Genomic DNA, 19,939 nt, shown 5'->3' with positions numbered 1-19,939 from the left:
TTAATCACAGTGCTTAGGCTCTGAAAAATTGAGAATTCTAGGGCAATAGGGGCCCAGCTGCTTCTTTATGGCTGATGTGAACGGCACATTATCTTTTAAATCCAAGAATGGATTGTATGTAGTGAGTTTCAATTTGGTTTCTTCACAAAAATGTGTGAGAATGTATGAAATTGGAAGGTAATCAGTAATGCACAAATATAGTACTACACAAACACAGCCAGAGAGATCAGACGTATATGAGATGAGACGCTGTCAAGGTGACCCTTCCTGCCGCTGCACACATACTCAAAAAGCAATACGCCCAGTGCCACTCTCACACTGTGTCTCCATTTAGTGGGAAGGCCACTCATTTCCAACTCAATTTCATCCCGGTTATGGAGGGGGGGGGGGGGTTAGTTTAGGCCGGGGGGTTCATCTTTTACTGTCTCATGAATTAGATATGTATCTTATTACTTCCTCTATCTATCCCGCTATTTCATCAAACACTGAGAAACCCAAATATGTCTTCTTGCCCAAACTTATATCAAATGACCTCAAAGGCCAGTTTGAAATCTTGTGTCTCAAAATTCTGAAAAGTTTGCAGCCACCAATCGAGTTCTTCTCGGCGTGGGAAAACACACCTTCCTTTCCCACCGCTCTTCCTCTCTGACTTCCTGCACATACCACGCGTGTTTTATTAAAGAATGGCGCACATACCTACAGCACAGTACAGAGCCTCGGGGCTGATGCACTAATCCGTCATTTAACCATATAAGAAGCCATGACAACGCTGGTGTGCTGCCCACATACTTCCATCAAGCAACCTGAATGACGACACGGGATGCCGGCTGCGCTCTTGCCTCCTAGACATCACTAAACATCTAAAGTCCCTCATTTCATGCCACGGCAACCCCATCCAGCGACAGATTCAGCTTCAAGTAGAGTGCATTATATTCAGTGTTATAAATACATGCAATCAAAGTTGTTGGGAGTTTTGTGTTGACAAGCTGCCTGCAGATTTATGCAGTTAAACATGGACCAGTAAACATTTATGGCATCAAAACAACCCTGTAATAACCTTCCCTTGGCAGTGAGGCGTAACCGACCATTCTGGTGTACAACTGCTGTGCAGAAGCAAACACCTAAAGTCAGCCTGCTGTTGTCTCATAAGCAGACCCGGATGGAATCTGACGATTATAGTTTTCTGTGTTGATCCTGAATAAAAATTTGCAGCATTTACCTTTTTTTTTTTTTTGCTTGTAATGTGATAGACAATATTCATTTAAGATTTTGTAAAAATGCAGCAATTCTATTCGTTTACATGCAGCCAGAAGAAGAAAAAAAACAGACACAAATGTCTGGCTGCCTGCTGATCAAGCTGTGCAGCGTGAAATTAGCCGGATTTGAAATGAGAGGCCGGATAAGATAATGCGTTGCTGCCAGTCCAAAATTAAGTTTAATACCTGCATATGTCTTGGAAACATAAAACCAATGACACATTCTCAGAGGAATTCAATCCTAAGGGTGAAACCTGTATAGCAGAAAAATACTCAGGGCTGTCCGTGTGTGTGTGTGTGTGTGTGTGTGTGTATGTGTGTGTGTCCACCTCTGATCCAGGACATCTAAGTCTCTGACAGAGGTCAGCGCCCTCACTCAACCCCACAAACACAGCAACGCGTACGCCAAACACAGTAATGAAAATCCTGCTGCAATCTCATCTAGCTCGGACAACATGACTGATATCCACAAATGAAATCCCAAAAAAAGTGCTGATGAAACATTTAAGGGAACGCACGCACACACACACACAAGACCTTATCCTGGGCCTGAACAGTGGCTATAAAAGATTACACAATCCATGTGCAAGGCTCCACTGTGTACTCCATCACATGTAAATGGAGGGGGAGATTGCATTTTCCCTCAACAGGGAAGGCTTTTCAAATATAGAGCTGCTGTAAATAAGCACTCTAAATATTATTCTAGCAGCTGTGAGAGCTTCCAGGAACTGAGCGCTAATATCGCCGCTAGCTGCATGTCTGCTGGTTTGTGTCTCATGCTGTGAGCAGGTAAATGTTGGATTCCAAGTCTCTCAAGAACAACTTGCTAATGTGTCAGGGAAAAAAAATCCAATTTCAGCGCTTCAGGACATCACGGTTTTATCACTCGTAACAAATTCCAAGCTGCTGTTCTGTTGATCAATATTCACTGCTTGTCTGTGTGTTTGTGTTCTATTTCCATTTCTATTTCCATTTCTATTTCCATTTCTTCATCGCATGTATCAGCGGTCTCTGGACTCACAGGAACATTTGAATATGACCTTCACAAGACAGAAATTTCACTTGTGTTGCCTTGTTTTTTTCTCTTTTTTTGTAAATGTCTCTTGGTGTGTGTGTGTGTGTGTGTGTGTGTGTGTGTGTGTGTGTGTGTGTGTGTGTGTGCTTGGGCTGGCTGGAGGAAATGGAAATGCACAATGTAGTCTGAGCAGTGAACAATTCAGTCATCTGACTAATAAAATAGACTTTTGACTGTTCCATCTTTAGAATAGCACACAATGATATTATTTAGCATTATTGTGTTATCCCATGCAGTCCATAATGAATCCAAATACCAACATATTTTAATTTCAACAATATTGGACCTCTCACACTACCCTGATAAAAATGTAAGATTAACATGAGATGGAATGCGGGGAGTGAGGAGAGCACATATTTTTCCCATCACATTACCTAAGCAGGGATGATCTGTTATTTGACAGCGTGTCAAACACCGCACGCTCCACACATCCCCGATCTCTCCTCTTTCCTTCCTGCGATCTTTCAGATAGTCCTCTTAGCTAATGGGACAGGAAGGGTGGGACGTCTTTTCATAACATGGGGGCTAATTGCGAACGGGGGTTTTGGACAGGGGCTGGATGGAGACTGGGAGATTCCCTCCGCTTCTGACCGAGACTCATCTCGCTGTCTTGAAAAGTGGACTGAAGTTGGCAAAGGCTGTGTTTATGTCAGGGCTGTAATCCTGCTCCAAATGTGTAGGTGGAGGACACAACACCAAAGAAAACACCACCGCCCCGACCTTATGTCCACACACTCTCCTCTAATGACAAAGGGGAGGTCAGTGATCATCACGGGGAGCTCGAACAAGCGCCGCCGTCTTTTACAAGTTGACCCGCCGAGCTACCGGAGGTTGAAAGATGAGAACCAGTTAAGAAGTCAAATGTGAAGAAAAAGAGCCACTCACAGTCTGGCCTGGTGTTGGATTTTGTTCATAACACGAGGTGTGGCTTTGTTCTAAATGGATGTGGGACAGAGGTGTCCAAAGGTCTGACAGAAGAAATGGCGACAACTGCAAACAAAGTTGTGACTCAGAGAAGGAGAACGCTGCTAGATTTCAAATTGCAGTGAACAGGCACAAGGGCTTTAAAGTAAACCCTGGTCGGAGCTGGCCGGCGCTCGCTATGATTGGCCATTATGGATTTCGAGGGACGGGACGGGACTTAGCGAAGGGGCAATCGCCTCCATCAGCCACGTCACTGCCGGTGAGCGAGCCAAATCAATGGGCCCGACTACAGTAACTATACTCCCTGTTTGTTTGTAGAGCACTGGCGAGGCGGGCCTGTCACCTCACCAAGTATTTTCACCCCTCGTCTCTCGTCAACTCAAACCTCTGGGCTTTAGCGTGGGCAGCACGGGGTAAAAATACCCTCTCCAGAATGCAGCTCGTGTAATGGCTTCATAGCTGCGATGAGTGATGTCGGCTGCAAGGTTTGGGCCCATGCCAAAATATCCGCCGTATCGGAGGAGAAGCGTCGCTGCAAAGTGACCATCAGCCGAGCCACGAAGTGCGGAGCCGGTGGAGGTCACAGGAGCGAACGCTGCTACGAGGGAACAACGTCTGCTTCAGGGTAAAATTCGGAGGAGCCACATGAAAGAGCCTGCACTGTCTGGCAGATGAAGAAACTCTCGTCTAATTCCACCGGTTACTATTACAGACGTCGGCTAAATCGGAGCCTAAAGAACACACAGACTGTTTTCTCACAGCAGCTAGAACGGCACGCCAGGATATAGAAATAACGAGATTAGTGGGAAATCTGTGGGAAACCGGTCTGGAAAAGTCCACTTGGTGGGATATCATGACATTGTTCCATTTACCATCTGTTGAATAGCGTCAATATTTTGCTGTCAACAGTGAAATGAAATATTTTGAAAGATGTCGAAGCATACCGCATGAAAAGATGCCGTTCACAGAGACGCTTCATACTGTACGGTGCCGTTTGTCTAATTCGAAACAGCCACACATCAGATGGAAAAAGCACGGGGAAGAAAGACGCAGCAACCCTATAAAGTGGATTACTAGAGGCCCTTCCATCGTTTTAATGCCTCTGCTGTTGTTTGGGGACCTTTTAAATGTGAACGCTATAAAACGAGAGAGGTTGAAATGGGGAGAAGAGTGAGGGGTGAAACAACCGACGGCTAAACCCCAGAGCAACTCGAGCGTGGCCCACAGCCTCTCACACAGTTCAGCAGTGAGGAGACACTTCCTGTATGTCTCATCCTGACATATTCCGCTGCAGCACTTCATGTAACTGAGAAGATCTGCAGTGACTTCAACTAGCAGAAGTTTTTTTTTTTCAACTTTTGTTTCCTCGCGTAGAATTTGCTTCATGCCCGAATGTCCCCGACAGACACAGACGCCGTCTTCACTTCTCTTCTTCTCTGGCCTCTGTGGAACTGAAAGTGGTGCCCTTTTCTTTCACTCTGTGCACTTCCGCCCTCAGAAAGGGCGCTTCATGTTGTGACAACAGACAGCAAAAACATGGAGACAGAAAATAGCCTTAAAGGCTGCTTTATAAGGAAATGCTAATGCAGAGGAAGGGTTTATATGGACGGTGGTAATGAGGAGCCCCGAAGGAAGTGGACAAAGCAGGAATTAATCTGCATAGCCAGTCAGACTGGATAGATTGCTACATCTTTCTTGCAGAGCGCCAGAGCTGGCTTTAAAAGGATTATTACCACACGGTCATCTGTGTCTGAATGCAAGATGCCAAAAGTTGACATGCAAGGGGTCCTGTCCTTGTCCAATGGGATGTGACCCTTTTTGGGGGGGTATTCCCGGAATGACAGCTTGACTGAGACAACTCAGCTTAAGGTGCCTGGAAGAGACGCTAATCTGCGGCGCCACAATTTTTCTGTCCACCCCAGATTAGGCTGCAGTCGGTATACCCCCCAAACTGCCCCATTGCTGGCTGAAAAGGGGGCGACTCTGGGTGCACGCAGGGGGTGGCTGGAGTTGACACACATCAGGGTTTACTTACTTACCTAGAAGCAAATAACGTTAAGTGCTGAGTGTCTCCCACATCCTCATATTCTGAAGAAACACTTAATCCCCTCTTTATGATAAGCTGTCGAGGAGCTTGGACTGTCTGCTGTGGGTCTACGCACAGACCAACACGGGGATTTAAGGTTCCAAAGCCACCTCCAATTAAATTAAACGTGGTGGCCTTCTAAGTCTCAGAGCTGCACTCTAAAAAACCAATGGAATATGAATAAAAGTGGCTGTGGCTTCTTAAGGCCAGACACAAGTGACCCAACCGGAGCATCATAACTCATCCAGCTCCAATCCTGTATGGTCCAATCTCCATCTCATTTCCCTGCTCACCGCTATTCTGAAATGCAGTGAGTAAGGGCGCCATCGACCTAATCAGGACACCCTCAAATACACCAGACGCTCCTCATTTTTGCCTTGTCTGCTTCACAGACGGTCGTAAAAACGAAGCACAGGCTTCTGGAGGAGCATTCCCGGTCAGGCTGGACAGCTGGGCCTGAAGTCCGGCTCGCTGCATGTAGCTGGTTTGTCTTTCTCCACGCATGGATTTGGACCTCGAGTGTGTCTGAAACTTGTCAAATTTGTCAATTCCACAACATTTAAATATGGAAACTGACGAAATTTGGACTGGCTGCAGCCCTCTGATGATCCAGAGTTGAAACAGATATTCAAAATGCATTTTAAAAAGGGGTGGCGAGGCCAGATTAAGGGATGGAGGAGTGCAAATGTAATCATTTGCTTACATTGCAGTACATCGCAGACTAAAAGTGACTTCCTGTTGTGAATTTGAAGGATGACACTATCAATATTGAGTTTGTTTTTTTGCCATACTGAGATCTAAAACCTCTCCAATATGCAGCACAAGCCTCAAACAATTACTTTGTTTCGAAGCCGTCACTTCTCACATACTGGGGGCATTAAATATTCAAGTCTTGTAAAAAGAAATATTGGCGGAGCATCTATAAAATCCCGAGCTAAACAAGCTCTCGTAAAAATGAAACAGTCGTTGGAACTTCACTCTACTTTTGTGGCTCTCACCATCATCCTGGAGAAGTCGAGCGCTGGAATCATAAAACTACAGTTTGTATGTGCTGTTTTTTTCTTTATTAACGTGTGTGTGTGTGGCTTAACCTCTGACACTGGGGATCAACAGAAAAGATCCAAGTCTTTGACACTGCCGCTGTGCATTGGTTGGTGCAATGTTCCCATCATTGTTGTGGTGCAGAATAGCCCCGGTGTCTGGAATGGTCACCCTCTGTCTCTGTGACAATGCTTTAGTGATCCACACACACTACAGTAATGGCTGTTGGTACAAAGACCTTTTGACGTCGGGGTGGAGGACAGCATCGCTCGTGCTAAACCCGCATTCTGCGTCCACTTCCCTCTGCCTGCCTGCCACTGCAGCAGCCGGCCCCTCCTCTCATTACTCCCCTCTCTCATTCAGCCCTTCTTGAAATGGTGGGGAGAGTCTTTTCTACCACTGTGTGTGTGCGCGCGCGTGTGTGTGTGTGTGTGTGCTTTTTGTGTGCGGGCGCTCATGCTAGCTTAATTGACACTAAGATCTATGAGTTTTGGGTACCTGCTGCTGCAGAAAGAGAACAAGGAAGCTGGAGAAGCGGAAAGGCAGGGGGATTAGAGCGGAGGAGAGGAGACAGAGAGATAACGGGAGATCGAGTCCGAAGTGGTGGAAATGGAAAAGCGGACCAATTGATACTTAATTCCTGCTTACAACGATGTAATGAGCTCAGAAATGACATCAGGGAAAAGACAAGATTTAAGACTAATGTCCCATTTTTACAATCGGCAAAATCTCCAATGCAGCTCACAGAGCCGGAGAGGAGAGAACAGGTTGGAGAGAGAAGGAAGGAGGATGGCAGATCAGCTCGTATGTGTGTATTAGTTGTGTTGGATGCGCATGGATGCTGGTTCCTTCTTTCTGCGAGGAGGTCCAACGTAAACGCCTCCCATGCATAATGCAAAAAAAAAAAACGTCCCGGCAGCGAGCAGGTGGCACGGGACGAGGGAGGGATGGGACGAGGGTTAGCCCGGGCTGCTGCAACCACCCACCCCTCCCCAACACCATCATCCTGCGCTCCCTTCCTCCTCCCTTCTTCCACTTTCCTCCCACAGCATCTCGTGCGGTATGAAGGGCAGAGAGGAACAGTGGCAGGATCGCGATGGAGAGGACGGAGGAGAATAGGGTTGGTTTTCCGCGAGCCCCTTAAAGAGGGGGTTTCCTCTGATCACAGCACGAGGAGGGGCGAGGAGACAGGAGTACACATCGCTTTAGCGTAGAGGGAGCCGCACGCATGGCGGTGTGGCTTCTCATCTATCGAGCTATCTGCCGTGACGGAGTGGTGCTTGAAGATGGCTGAGATTAGATATCCCCCCCCCCCCCACCCCATCAACACATTCTTGGCTGTAGGTCGAGCAGCTAAAGCCTTCGCTCAGGTGCCCAAGGGTGTGTAGTGTGACTCTTTACAGACCGGACCATGAAGCCCTCAGGAGGATGAGCTGCAGGCATGTGGCTACTTAGAAGTGTACACATTGTTCCGTTTGGATTAGCCACTCCTTTTCTCCGCCGGGGGCGACGGAGAGAAATTCCACCTTTACTTCCCCCCTAAGTTATCAATTTCAGAAATCTTGATGCCAGATATGATATCGATAATGGGTGAAGAAGTAAAACGTTTTTTTTTTAAATACATGAATTTCAAGTAGACCTCTGTGTGACAGTCATGCAAGTATAAGGGAATGAATACAACTTGCACTTTAAGAGGAGGGGGTCTCTGTACTCTCTGCCATGAACAGGCTTCCCTCCATTCTCCATGCTGCAGCAGTAATGTTAACCCATTCAGTGCCACAGTCCAATGTCCAAGCCTAGATAAGTGCTGTAGTAACCAAATGTTGGTCAAACTAAGATGAGGATAAGAGGTTAACCAAGCCTGATGCAACACGTTTTGATGCGCACAGTCCTTGGTTATATCAATAGTTACACAATGCTTGCTTTGCGAGGAATCCATAATAATCAACTAAAATCAAATACATTTGCTGTGTGAGTCTACAAACTGGGCTATTTCAATAATATGACTCTGCCTGGCCTTTTTTTTTATCATATTCTAATATTTTACCAGAAAAATAACATTTTGCTCTTCAAAATCTCCGCATCTTCTCACTGCTCTTGGCTTTAACACGTATATAATGATATAATCAATCAATGAATCGATCACGCCCATAATGTGTCCCATACAAATGCACTTTTCACATTTCACCACCCTCTAAGAAACTCGAGCTCGATTTCCATCCGTACACAGTGTTCAGTTATAATAAACCATGCTGTGGATCTCCGCTGTAGTGAGGACATATGCGGACACTTGAGTGGGACGACCACATGGCCTCTCATCACAGCGGCACAGCGAGCTGCCGCACAAAACACGCGCTATTAAATGATGGACTAAAGGAACTAATGACTCTCTCTCTCTCTCTCTCTCTCTTTCTCTCTCTCTCAATTTGCAATCGCTGAAACTGACAGATGAGCCCATACACACAAACACACACACACACACACACAGTGCAAAAACATGCAGTCAGGTCCGTGGATGGAGAGAGACTATCGCCTTAATTGATCGATCTGCAATTACCTAGCAGCGTACAGAAACATGACTGTCCTGCCTTGCTTTGGTTTAACCAGCACACAAAGTCTCCAAGCATCGAACCACCGCCTTTGTGGATGGGCGGACAGCCCGCTGCGCTCGGGTAAAGCCCCATTGTTCCGCCCGTCTCCGCTGAGGTGCGCTGGCTCTACTACAGACCTGAGCGGCTCACGGGCAATTAGCGCCCGTACAACCAGTCCGGCGCACGGGGGCTGCTGTGCGCTGTTTGTGATAAAACAGAAAGCTCTAACAGGAAGGGACAAGGCAGGTAGGTCACTTACCGGCTACAGTGTATCTATCCATGTAATTGAGGACGTTGCCAAAACTGAGGATCCCGGCGGCGGCGGCCGGTGAGCGGCATATGAGCAGCGCGGCGCGGAATTTGTGCCCCGGTTTGCACGCGTGGAGGTCCGGGTTGGATTTGAGCGCGGGGCTCATGCTGCCGGACAGCGTGCGCACCTCGTCCGAACTGCTGCAGCCTTCGATCTCGCATCCGTCGCTCTCCACACACATCTTCTGGCACGGAAGATCCAGCGCGAGGGGGAGAGAGAGTAAGAGAATGGAGAGGAGAAAGAGCTCAGCGAGGACCAGACGCGGCGATGCTCTGTGATTTCTGCTGCTGGGATTATTCGCAGTGGAGTTTCTGTCGCAAGTGTTGAAGCGCAGGAGTCGTTCTCCTCGGGATCATATTTTTCTACCAGGGCTGGTGACGGACGGGCTGTGCGCTCCTTATGATTTCTTTTTCTTTTTTCTGTGAGGAGAGTAGCCTACACCGCGCTATAGTGCAAGGGGGTGTGACCCGGCTTGACTAACTCCGCCCCCCCCCTCTCCGAAGCCCCGCAGCGAATGATGGAGGCGCGCACCTGATACTGTGGTGCAGATGCCGGGGAATGCAACCAGAGAGTAGTGCGGTTGGAAAAACCTTTTCTCATATTTAAGGAAGCTGGCGGTGGTGGGTGTGACTTCACTGATCTATATGTTTATTTCATGTGTGTATTTGATGCGTATCTCTCACATATAAAGGGGGAATTATGGCCGCTGACTGAGTGAAACAAACACGGATTAATTATAGGCTTCTAATAGAAGCAGCTCATGAAAGTATGTTGCACAGACACATTTAGAGATGAACGATAGCTCCCTATTGGTCTGCTCATATTTATAGTAAAAGGTTCCAAATAGATCTCAGGGTTTATTTCTGTGTTTTTGTGTATATTTAGTTCTCACTAATCTAAAATGTAAAAAAAAGAAGATGTATTTAGTCCCCACACCTTGTCATACTGACAGCTCTTTAGCATAATAAAGTTAAGTCAGTTTAATTTATAGAGCACATTTAAAAACAGTTGTTGAGTGCTTTTAGTGATTAAATTATTAGATCGATGACACAGACATTAACTATATGAGGATCAATAAGTGAATTAGCATAAGTGTAGAATATATATAATAAAAAAGTGATAGAAATGGAACAGAACATCTCATTGTGAGTGGCAAACTACCGGCACTCGACTACATGGATAAAGCAGTCTGAATGTGTAATGCAAGAGATAAGACACACACAAGCATTAACTGTTCCTTAACAGGCAGGAAGGATTTTGCAAGTGATCTAATCTGGTGCCGACAGCGGAGTTGATGTGTTTATTAAATGTTACACCAGCATCAAAGATAACAGAGATTACTTAGTTTACATTCAATGAGTGTTGATTGTGCCGTCAGAGTAAATTAATTGAATATTAAAGGCACAGTTCACACCTAAATCAAAGGTACATCCTTTTCCTCTGGCCTGTAGAGCCGTTTATCAGTCTATATTGTGTTGGTGTGAGTTGCTTAGTTTTTGGAGATATCAGCTGCCTTCTCATCAATATAATGCAGCTACTTGAAGGCACTTGTCTTGTGGTGCTCCAATCACCCAAAAAAGTATGTGCGACAACAGCAATGTTTTAAAGCGGCCTAAAACTAAAAAGAGTTCACAACCAAACAGGCTTACTGGTCCCCATTTGATATGCTTTAGTCCAGATGCAGTTATTTGATGCTTTATTGTTCATTATATTATGATTTAAGGACATTGCTGATTCTTCTTCTCAATTTTTTTGAACAATTATATGAAAGAGGAAACCCTTCTGTCATAGTTTTTATGTTCACGGCTGTCAAATGTTTCACCACTGCAGCAGTATCTTTGGTGTCTTATGAGTCCAACTAACAAACTAAATATATCCAGTAAACCGTTTCATTGTGTGGTGAGTTAATACATTACTATTGCGTATTAGGCACTTGCAGTTAAGGTGTGTGGAAATGAAATTAAAAACAAAAAAAACACATACTGGGTTTTCCCACGACACACGTGTATCTCTGACAGAAGTGCAACGCAACATTGACCAACTACCGACCACTGAAGCTTTCACCTAAGATTATTGTTGGATGGGGAATGTGTCCATATCGTGTCACTCCATTGTTCAATAAAGCAGAAATGAGAGTTCCAGTGCAGCGCTGTGGTGCATCCTAAAGCATTCTGAATGACACATTTCAAACCCCACAATTACAGCCAGAACCATTTTACGTTGTTTCTCACTCGCCAGCATAAACAGACACGTTAGAGCAAAGATCTTTCACTCTGACACACATCTCCTCCCCTTCTGGCCAGGTCTGATTGAGTTTTCGGTGCCCAAACATATCCTTGAAAAATTATTTGCAGCTGAAAAATTAAAAACAAGTAAATGTGTTGTCTGCGAGCAACAAAGTTGGCCGTTTAGACGTCACATTTACTTGTTTTTACAGTTCATCACAACAAGCTGTTCGGGGAGGGGGACAGCGGCGAGACGGAACGAAGCTCATCAGGCTGGATGAATCTGGCTGTTGGACGTGCTCGTCTGAGGCATTCCTGGTGGTTACAGAACCAATCCAGAGGGGTATATCATCTGGTTCTGCTTAAAAAGATGAACACAATGCAGTTTCGCTGGGTTGCTGTACGCCTCTGACAGCCACCAGAGTCCCCAACAGTTTGGCTATAGCTCCCCTTTGTTGATTCTGCTGGGAGACCGATTTTAACTCATTAAGATGATGGTTTCAATACCACTGAGGGCCGTGACAATGCACATTGTGTGTAAATATTGCGGTGTATTCACACATCAGTGAATCTTCATTGGGAATGAGGAGAATGAGCTCATTTTTTCTGTCTTTCTCTGAATGGCTGGGACAGGTCCAATCCTGCTTGCAGATGAGTGTTTCTGGGCCATCTGTGTTCTGTCAGACAGGAGCCAAACATCTCCCGCTAATTGTTCCACTATTTCAATGTGTATTTTGACTTTGCCAAGACAGGAATCCCAAATCGTCCTCGACTACAGATCGCCGGAAAAAGCAGTGTTGGGAATTCTGCGATTGCGAACCTACTGGAAGGAGTTTGTACGGAAAGGTGCGAGGCCGAGCGAGTGTTGATTTAGCACCGGCGCAGAGCTCAGTGCTGAGGGGGCATTCCTGACAAGCGCAGTTTGGTTTCACTGAGAAGCCAGAGGGGACATTGGGCGAGAGGCTCTCGTTCCACGCGGGCCGGGTTGCCTGTTAATGGCCGCGTGCGCTTTTACATCACTTCAACAAAAGCGCTCAGCCTAATAGCCCCAAAGTGAAATTAGGCCAATATTGTTGTCAGTATGTAAACTAGTGAGAAGCTGAACCAAATCTGGGAAGGAGGTAGCAGATGAAGAAGAAGCCTGGCATCCATTTGGGACGAGGCTGCTCTCGAGGCTGCTCTCGCCTGTATCAGATTTGAGGTCTGAAGGCATTCGCATAAACTGAGTCGAACTGCATTGTCTTATTTAGACTGCTAAGTTCTGCCAGCAAGACCTAAAGCCCCCCCCCCTCCCTTCGCTGTTTGTTTTGCAAAAGTACAAGCCAAAAACTTTGATGTCTGAAAATACCCCCTTCGGTTTTGAGTCTGGAAAGGATGATGCCGACGGTGCAGCCTGGCAGGCTCGGCAGAGAACGATCTAGCGATACTGACAAGAATTGCTTTTGTAGTGCCGCGCGCTGACATCCAGGAACAGAGGATGCAGGAAGAGAGGCGAGGGCCAAACCAACCAGTGGTCTCACGTGGAGGGCTTAGGAGGGAGCCCCAGTAAACAGTTGTTCCTGTCCCCCTCTCTGGAGCCCCCACTTCCCCTCTCCTCATTCTTTGGGATGTGTTTGATATGCTGCTCATGTCTGTGGGACCCTTTGGGTTTTTCCATCGTGCAGACTGGCTCGGTGTACCGGGGACCTATCTCTCGCGCTTTTCTGCTATGTGGCCCAGGGCCACCGAGTCACTGCCCCCGGCCTTCCTTCCTGTCTCGGCTCGGGTCCGAGCCTCCAGTGCAGGATGGGAGATAACCTGCTAATCGCTGCGCCCAGCGGCTGCGGGGCGATAAGGCCGACTCCTTCTGCGTTCCAGCACGTGGCTGCCAATGAAGTTTAAATGTCCCGAGTGAAACATGTGTCTATCAGCTGCGTGCATATCAGCTGTGCTTCTAGTGAACTCGTCTCCACCTCTTTAGGATCCGAGTTCACAAGGAATTTAGAATCGTGTTTTCCGCTGATGAAATAAAGTAGATTGTTTTGAGCTAATAAATATGCAGGTTTGATGGAGTGCTGTATCGCACTCTTTTCAGGTCAGTCAAGGTTGAATAACTTGTATATGAACAACTTGTCCAGGCAGTTAAATGCGTGTAAAACTCCTTGTTTTTGTATTTCATCATCGTGTAGTGAATGCAGATGATTTGGTGTTCCGCCTTCCTGCTTCTGGTCTTCATCAGTTACAATGAATCCATCCAAAATGTTCACAATGTGTAATTGATATCGGGTTCGCTTTCATCTGATTGCTACTGTCTTTAATTTGTGTAAATATCTTTTTTGTTCTCTATTTTTTCGCTTTTAAATGCAGATTGAAATAAATAAACAAAAAATGTTTTGCGCAATTAAAGCAATCAAGGAATTTCTCAAACACAGTTATCACACAACAGTCTGTGATCCTTCCATTGTTGTCTCGGTCCTTCCTGTACCAAGTTTCCCTGAGTACACTGTGTACGTTAAATATCCGGGAGGAGAGAATGAACCGGCCTTCATGCCGCATAACTGCTGAGGAAAATACAAGCCGTTGTTTAAACATTATCCTCAATGGAGATGAGGCGTTTTAATGGAGAACATTTGTGACATCTGACATCCGTCTCCTTGATATAACATTTTGAAGCATCTCTTTCAACACCTACTTTGGTGTAGCATGTAATTCATCGTCTTAAATCATACTGTACATGCAGTTCTCTGCCCACATTTCAGTTCAACTCACTGACTCACACATTATTTAATCTTCTGCAATTGTTCTATTCTTGTGAAAGAAATTAACTCGTTCTATTTGACCCATGTCGCCAATCCGTACAAGTGTTAGAAATGGTTACGATCACGCAATGAAGCATCTAACTGCATTTCACACAGGCCAGTGAGCAGAAGGGACAGTGGGAGATCTTGCTCCATTCTTTCAGCTGACAGCACTAACATAGGCCAGCTTCAACCCTAATATTGACAGAATACTTTCATGTGCCCAGCAGTGGACTAAAGGGACATTCGGTAAGACAAAGCTGTTATCATCAGCACATGATGTCTGGTGGCAGTGGACCACCCCACTTCCCATCTCGTCACATACATTTGTTTTTGGAGCCGGAGCCGTCTGGGTCTCTCTTGAGGTGTGGGCTCTACCATTTCGACCTCTCTCTCGTCCGCTGTGACCTCCTGTCCACTTGACCGTCTGTGCCTGACAGTAGCTCGCTGCAGCCACCCCATTCTGCCATGCACGGCCACACTTGAGCTATGGAGTGTCTGGAGGCAGAGCAGCTGAGGATTTGAATAGACCTGGGCTGATGTCTCCTCTCCTCGGAAGTCTGATCTGGGGGCCGCACTGTGCAGTGCTGCAGCAGCGGGGGGCAAAGAGACAGCAGGGACTAAATATAGTGTTCAGGGGCAGCGACGGCGTCTTTTAGCTGCTCATTTAATTATTTAGAGGACAGCTCCATCCAAGCTGGACTCCTTGGTCGTGGGTCATCAGTCTCAGTTGGTCTGTCTGGGAGGTAAAACCAGCGTATACTCCACTGTCTGCCTTAATAAACCCAGGTCTCTGGCTCAGGCTGCTGCTCCAAGGTGACATGCCCTAAATGAGTAGAGTGTATATTACAAGGTCTATCTGAATAATCTTGGTATCATAATAAAGGTTACACTGATGAGATATATGTCATCATCGGTTTGTTGCTGGGTATATGTAAATGAAGATGGAACACAGCATGAATAAAGGAGTTCATTTCTCCCCGACAAAACGGTTCACTTTTAGAGAGAATATTTCCATGTAATGATACAGTTGCAGCCCAAAACCTCTCACAAAACCACATCTGGACATCACCTGTCCCACATACTGATGTTAAGAAAATGAAGCAGGGCAAAGTTGGAGAGGTTTTAGTAGAGGCATGTCAAGATAGAAGCTTCAAATTCGCCATTTGGGTACCATCTGGGCCATTTGTAACTGCAAAACCCATTTCATTTTACACGTCACTGGATTCATTCCATCTAAATGCAACTCATTTTGGTTTTGTTTTGAAAAAAAAAATCAATCAGACCTCTGTACATGCTCCCATTTATAGAAAACCATAACCAATTGGTCTATTTGACCAGCTCATGTTTGTATTGAATGTGAATGCCTTTAGGAAGAGTGCAGTACCACGATTAATCCACCAGTCAGAGACACATGTGCTCCTCCATGAATGAAAAATGAAGTATGTTCTTTCTTGAGTTTTGGCTGTAGAGTGATTAGACACAGCATTGGAATCTGGTGTCTCAGCTTTCATAATGACAGATGGCCCGCACCGTGAGCTGGTTTGGGTGTTAGCATTGTTTGAATGAATGAATATACTTTATTAATCCCCAAGGGGAAATTTGGTGTTGAGTAGCAGCAATTTACAGACAGAAAAAAAGATATCAAAACAGCAGGGATGAAATATATATACAATAATAATCCTAATAAAATGAAAATTAAATAAAAATAGCTGGGATGAAAGAAAAGAACAGAGTATTAATTTAGGAATTAAATTAAATTAAACTTAAACTTAAACAGTAGAAGTTCAAAAGTGCAAGTATGTATGTATGTGTATATTAAGTGTGTGAGGTGTAAATAAACAAACAATAACAAACAATAGGAGAGTGCAAAAATGTTCTCATGTAGTTCCTTGGTATTGGAATTGAGTTTCGTTTTGTTCAAAATAGTCATCATGAGTCGATCCTCTCCCTAATATGTGGGTATGCAGGATGAATATGTTGCTGCATGTTTACTGGGTCCTTACCTGGTGTTTGCTGCATGTGTGCAGCTGCTCCCCAGGTAACGGGGCCGCCCGGGTTCAAGATTAATATCATCATGCTGATCTCCCTTATTCGAGTCATTCTCCACCAATTGCATTCTTAATGCAAAGAAAACAAGTTATCAAGCTCTGCCTTTTTGGGGAAATTTAAGCTGCTTATGTGCCTGAAGTTAACTTGCAGTGAGACCAGATCTGTGTGGTGCTGTGGCTCATATTTATAGACGGGTCTTTGTAATTACCCCATTGCTGCGACTGTGTCTGGGAATCAGCTCTCTCCAGCCCAGTGGCCAGCGTGCCTCTGTAACAGGAATGCTAAATACATAGGACCAGAATGTGCGTATGCCATTATGGGGCAAACCTCAGATTTGGCTGCATTTCCGCTGCAGTCCACATTTGTACTCTCAAAGTAATTTGCATGACAACGAGAAAAAGGCTTGATTGATGTGCTATGGAGCCTTGAATCAAAAACGCAATCGTACACAAACATGAATAAGCATTCACATTGGTGATATAACCAAATCAAGCTGAACAGACCAACTACCAAACCTCTGTGTAATTTATGCTAACAACTCAACAATTCAAAATGTGTGTGTATGCCTGACACACAGAGCTGTACATTGTTACAGAAGTATCCCTCCCACCCGAGTCCCAGCCTTGAAATAACGATCCTTGGATTTCTCTGGTTCTTTCTGTGTGCGTCATCAACCCTGCTCTTCTTTTTGTTCTGACACTTTACAGTAAAATAGGATATACATATGTGTCCCTTCAAGCTGCGGTGTATGGACAGGAAGGCCCATATGATGTAATTGTCCAAATAAGGGGCAGCGCTGAGGGCGGAGAGGGCTCTTCCTCTCCATGATGTCATGTCACTGCAGCAGTTTGCTCGTGATAAGGAAAAGAGAGCGACTTCACATCCACAAATGTGGTTTGACGTCTCTTATCATTGTCCTGGAAGGGTGAGAATAACACAAACATGGAAGAGATAAGCTTGTCTCTTTTGTCAGAGTAAATATGTGCCATGCACACGAGACACTCTCTGGTTATTGTTGATATCGTGACAGCATTCTGATTGCTCCCATATTGTATGTATCAGCATGTTGTTTTTCAGGCTCCCCATCCCTGGGTAAACACTGACTGTATCTGCTCCCCCTCCATCCCCCCTTCCCCGGCTCCCTCATTGATCGGCCTGGACAATTTATTAGCCATTGTGACAGTTTCCTGTACGGCCAGGGTCGACAGGGGAAACGGAGAGGTATGCAGATAAAGTGCTCCGAAACATGGCGCACAATACCTATTGTGTTTTAATTGAAGGTTGAACTGTTACCTCTTGAATGTTTGCCACATACCTTTCAGTGTTCGTGTGTGCTTGCTTGTTATTCCACGTATACGTCCTGCTGCCCAGTCTATTCCCTCGGCATACTGAGGAATCATGACTTCTGGAAAATCACACGCGTCAGGCTGAAATGTTCAAAAACAAAAGGAAATGCCAGTGAATTCCACAACAAAGCAATGAAACCTTTAACAATGGCCTGGCGGCCTTGAACTACAGCTTTCATTCATCTGTGAATGTCACGTTCAGTCAACACTTTCAACACTTAGTTTTCAACAATAAGAAATATTTGACATTTGGCTAGAAATTATATTAATCAGCAAACAATTTCCCCTAAACAATTCCACTTCAGACGGGTTGTCGTGCAAGGGCATTAACCAACAAAGGTCGCGAATGCAACCAAAACAAATTTATTTTCCAGATCTGTGTGCCAATAGTGAGTGGATAGAATACATGAGCAAGTGGCCCAATACTTAGTGCCTCACATATACGTAGCTGGTTGAGAAACCGAGAATGCAACAAGAAATGACCAACACACAAGACAGTAGATGCTTCCAAACTACGTTATCTCTGGTCATGTATAGAACATCAAACACCAAACTCTGAGTTTGACATTTATTGAGTTTGAAAATGGGTGCCACACACACCAGTATTTTAGATTAGTCAAATGATACTCAACATGTTTAATAGCTGGCAGCCATAGAAGCTGCTGGCTGGTGACTCTCATCTAGAAGCATCTGGGGTTGCTCGTAGAGACGAAAGATCTAAGAGTGTTTGTAAAAGCCTTCAATCAATTTTATATACTCATCTGTGTTTATTATCTACACCAACTGTGACGACGAGAAACCACGGACACATTGGGCTGAAAGTCACCGGTTAACACGTTCACTGGTTAAACTGAAACACCTGCTGCTCTGATCCCGTCTGAATTCTGGTTGGAATATTGATTCTGGCAACCGAACATTCAACAACGAGACATTTTAATGCTGTTCGCAGTTTAAATTAAATGTTGAAAGGAACGTTGTGGAGCATTTACGGGGATCTATCGGCAGAAATAGAGTATGATAATAAGTATGTTTTCTTCAGCGTAAAATCACTTGAAAGTACGAATATTTGTGTTTTCGGGAGATGTTTCAGCTGGCTACAAGCGCACCACTAGGTGGCACCAGATCCTCTGCACTGCACCTTTTTAAAGATTGCTCATTTATCTCGTTGGCTGCGTGTTTTTGACGACGTCGACTGTATAAGGGTGTTTAACATGATGGCAATGCAGCCCAATTATTGCATGATCTCGTAGAGAGACAATGACCTTTGACCTCCCTGCGTGGTCCACCCCAGTTCAAAACAATGGGGATACATGCATCGACATGCAGCTGTTAGGAGACGATAGACACGTCTGCAGCAGCAGCATGAAGGGTTGAGAGGTTGAGTGACAAGCGGCTGTCATACTCGGGTATGTAAAGATGTCCTGTTTGTCTAGTCTGTGCTCGTCTTTTACAAGCACAGCCAGGCTCACGGCGATGAACGTTAGCGCCTCTCATGTTCCACAAACTCGACAGAGGTCACAGACGTACGTTCAGGGAATATCAAAAGTAAACACTCAAACGGAGTGCAAGTGTCAGAGGTAGACACTCGTATGATTGGCAACACATCACACGGACAACCGACGGAGGCATTCGTGTCAGTTTTACTGATAAGGAGATCCTCTGACATCTGAGAGAAATGGTTAATGAGTGTTGCAGGGTTCATGCTTCGTGCAAAAGTCCAAAACTGCTGTGTTTCGGTCTGTGCTGTGCTCGTGTTAAATTCCTGTCACCTTGACCCATTTAATATTACACCTGCCTTTACCAAACGATTCGAAAACTGATAATACTCAAAAGAAAAATAACCAACTATATAAATATTGTAGGGACTAACGCCTGTGAAATGTAGTTCCTTACTGAATATGAGGTGGTGTTAAAATATCTGAATATGAGGGTGTTAAAATATCTGTTTGCTTATTGTAAATGCTTTAGAACATACAGATTTTGAGCTCGTTGACTTACCTTGTATTTAGTCTTGAAGAATACAGTTGCTCAAGGTAATGTACAGGGTCAGATTGTGGTTAGAAAATCTGTGAATTTATGTATATTTAATACTGAACGTTGATTTGAGTATATGCTATATCCAGTAGGTGACAAGCATTTGTCACACCAGGGTTTATATTGTGACCACGCCTTTACACTCTCATTGATACGGTCGGATTGGTTTCAGCCACAGCAGAGCTAACATTGGGTTTGTGTCCTCGGCGTGTGGAGGCCTGA

The 19,939-nt window shown here is 45.2% G+C and overlaps 1 protein-coding gene across 1 annotated transcript in view; it reads right to left on the bottom strand.

Annotated features, from left to right (window-relative positions):
* Positions 1–9,685, bottom strand: part of spns2 (SPNS lysolipid transporter 2, sphingosine-1-phosphate) — a 56,595-nt gene extending 46,910 nt beyond the window's left edge. The window contains exon 1 of the mRNA XM_079214528.1: positions 9,233–9,685. Coding sequence (XP_079070654.1) covers positions 9,233–9,464 — 232 coding nt within the window. The 5' untranslated portion in view covers positions 9,465–9,685. The remainder of the gene's footprint in view (positions 1–9,232) is intronic.
* Between the last annotated feature and the right edge of the window lie 10,254 nt (positions 9,686–19,939).

This window comes from Taurulus bubalis (assembly GCF_910589615.1).
Source record: "Taurulus bubalis genome assembly, chromosome: 2".
Classification (NCBI taxonomy): domain Eukaryota; kingdom Metazoa; phylum Chordata; class Actinopteri; order Perciformes; family Cottidae; genus Taurulus; species Taurulus bubalis.
This window is presented reverse-complemented; position numbering and strand designations above follow the sequence as displayed.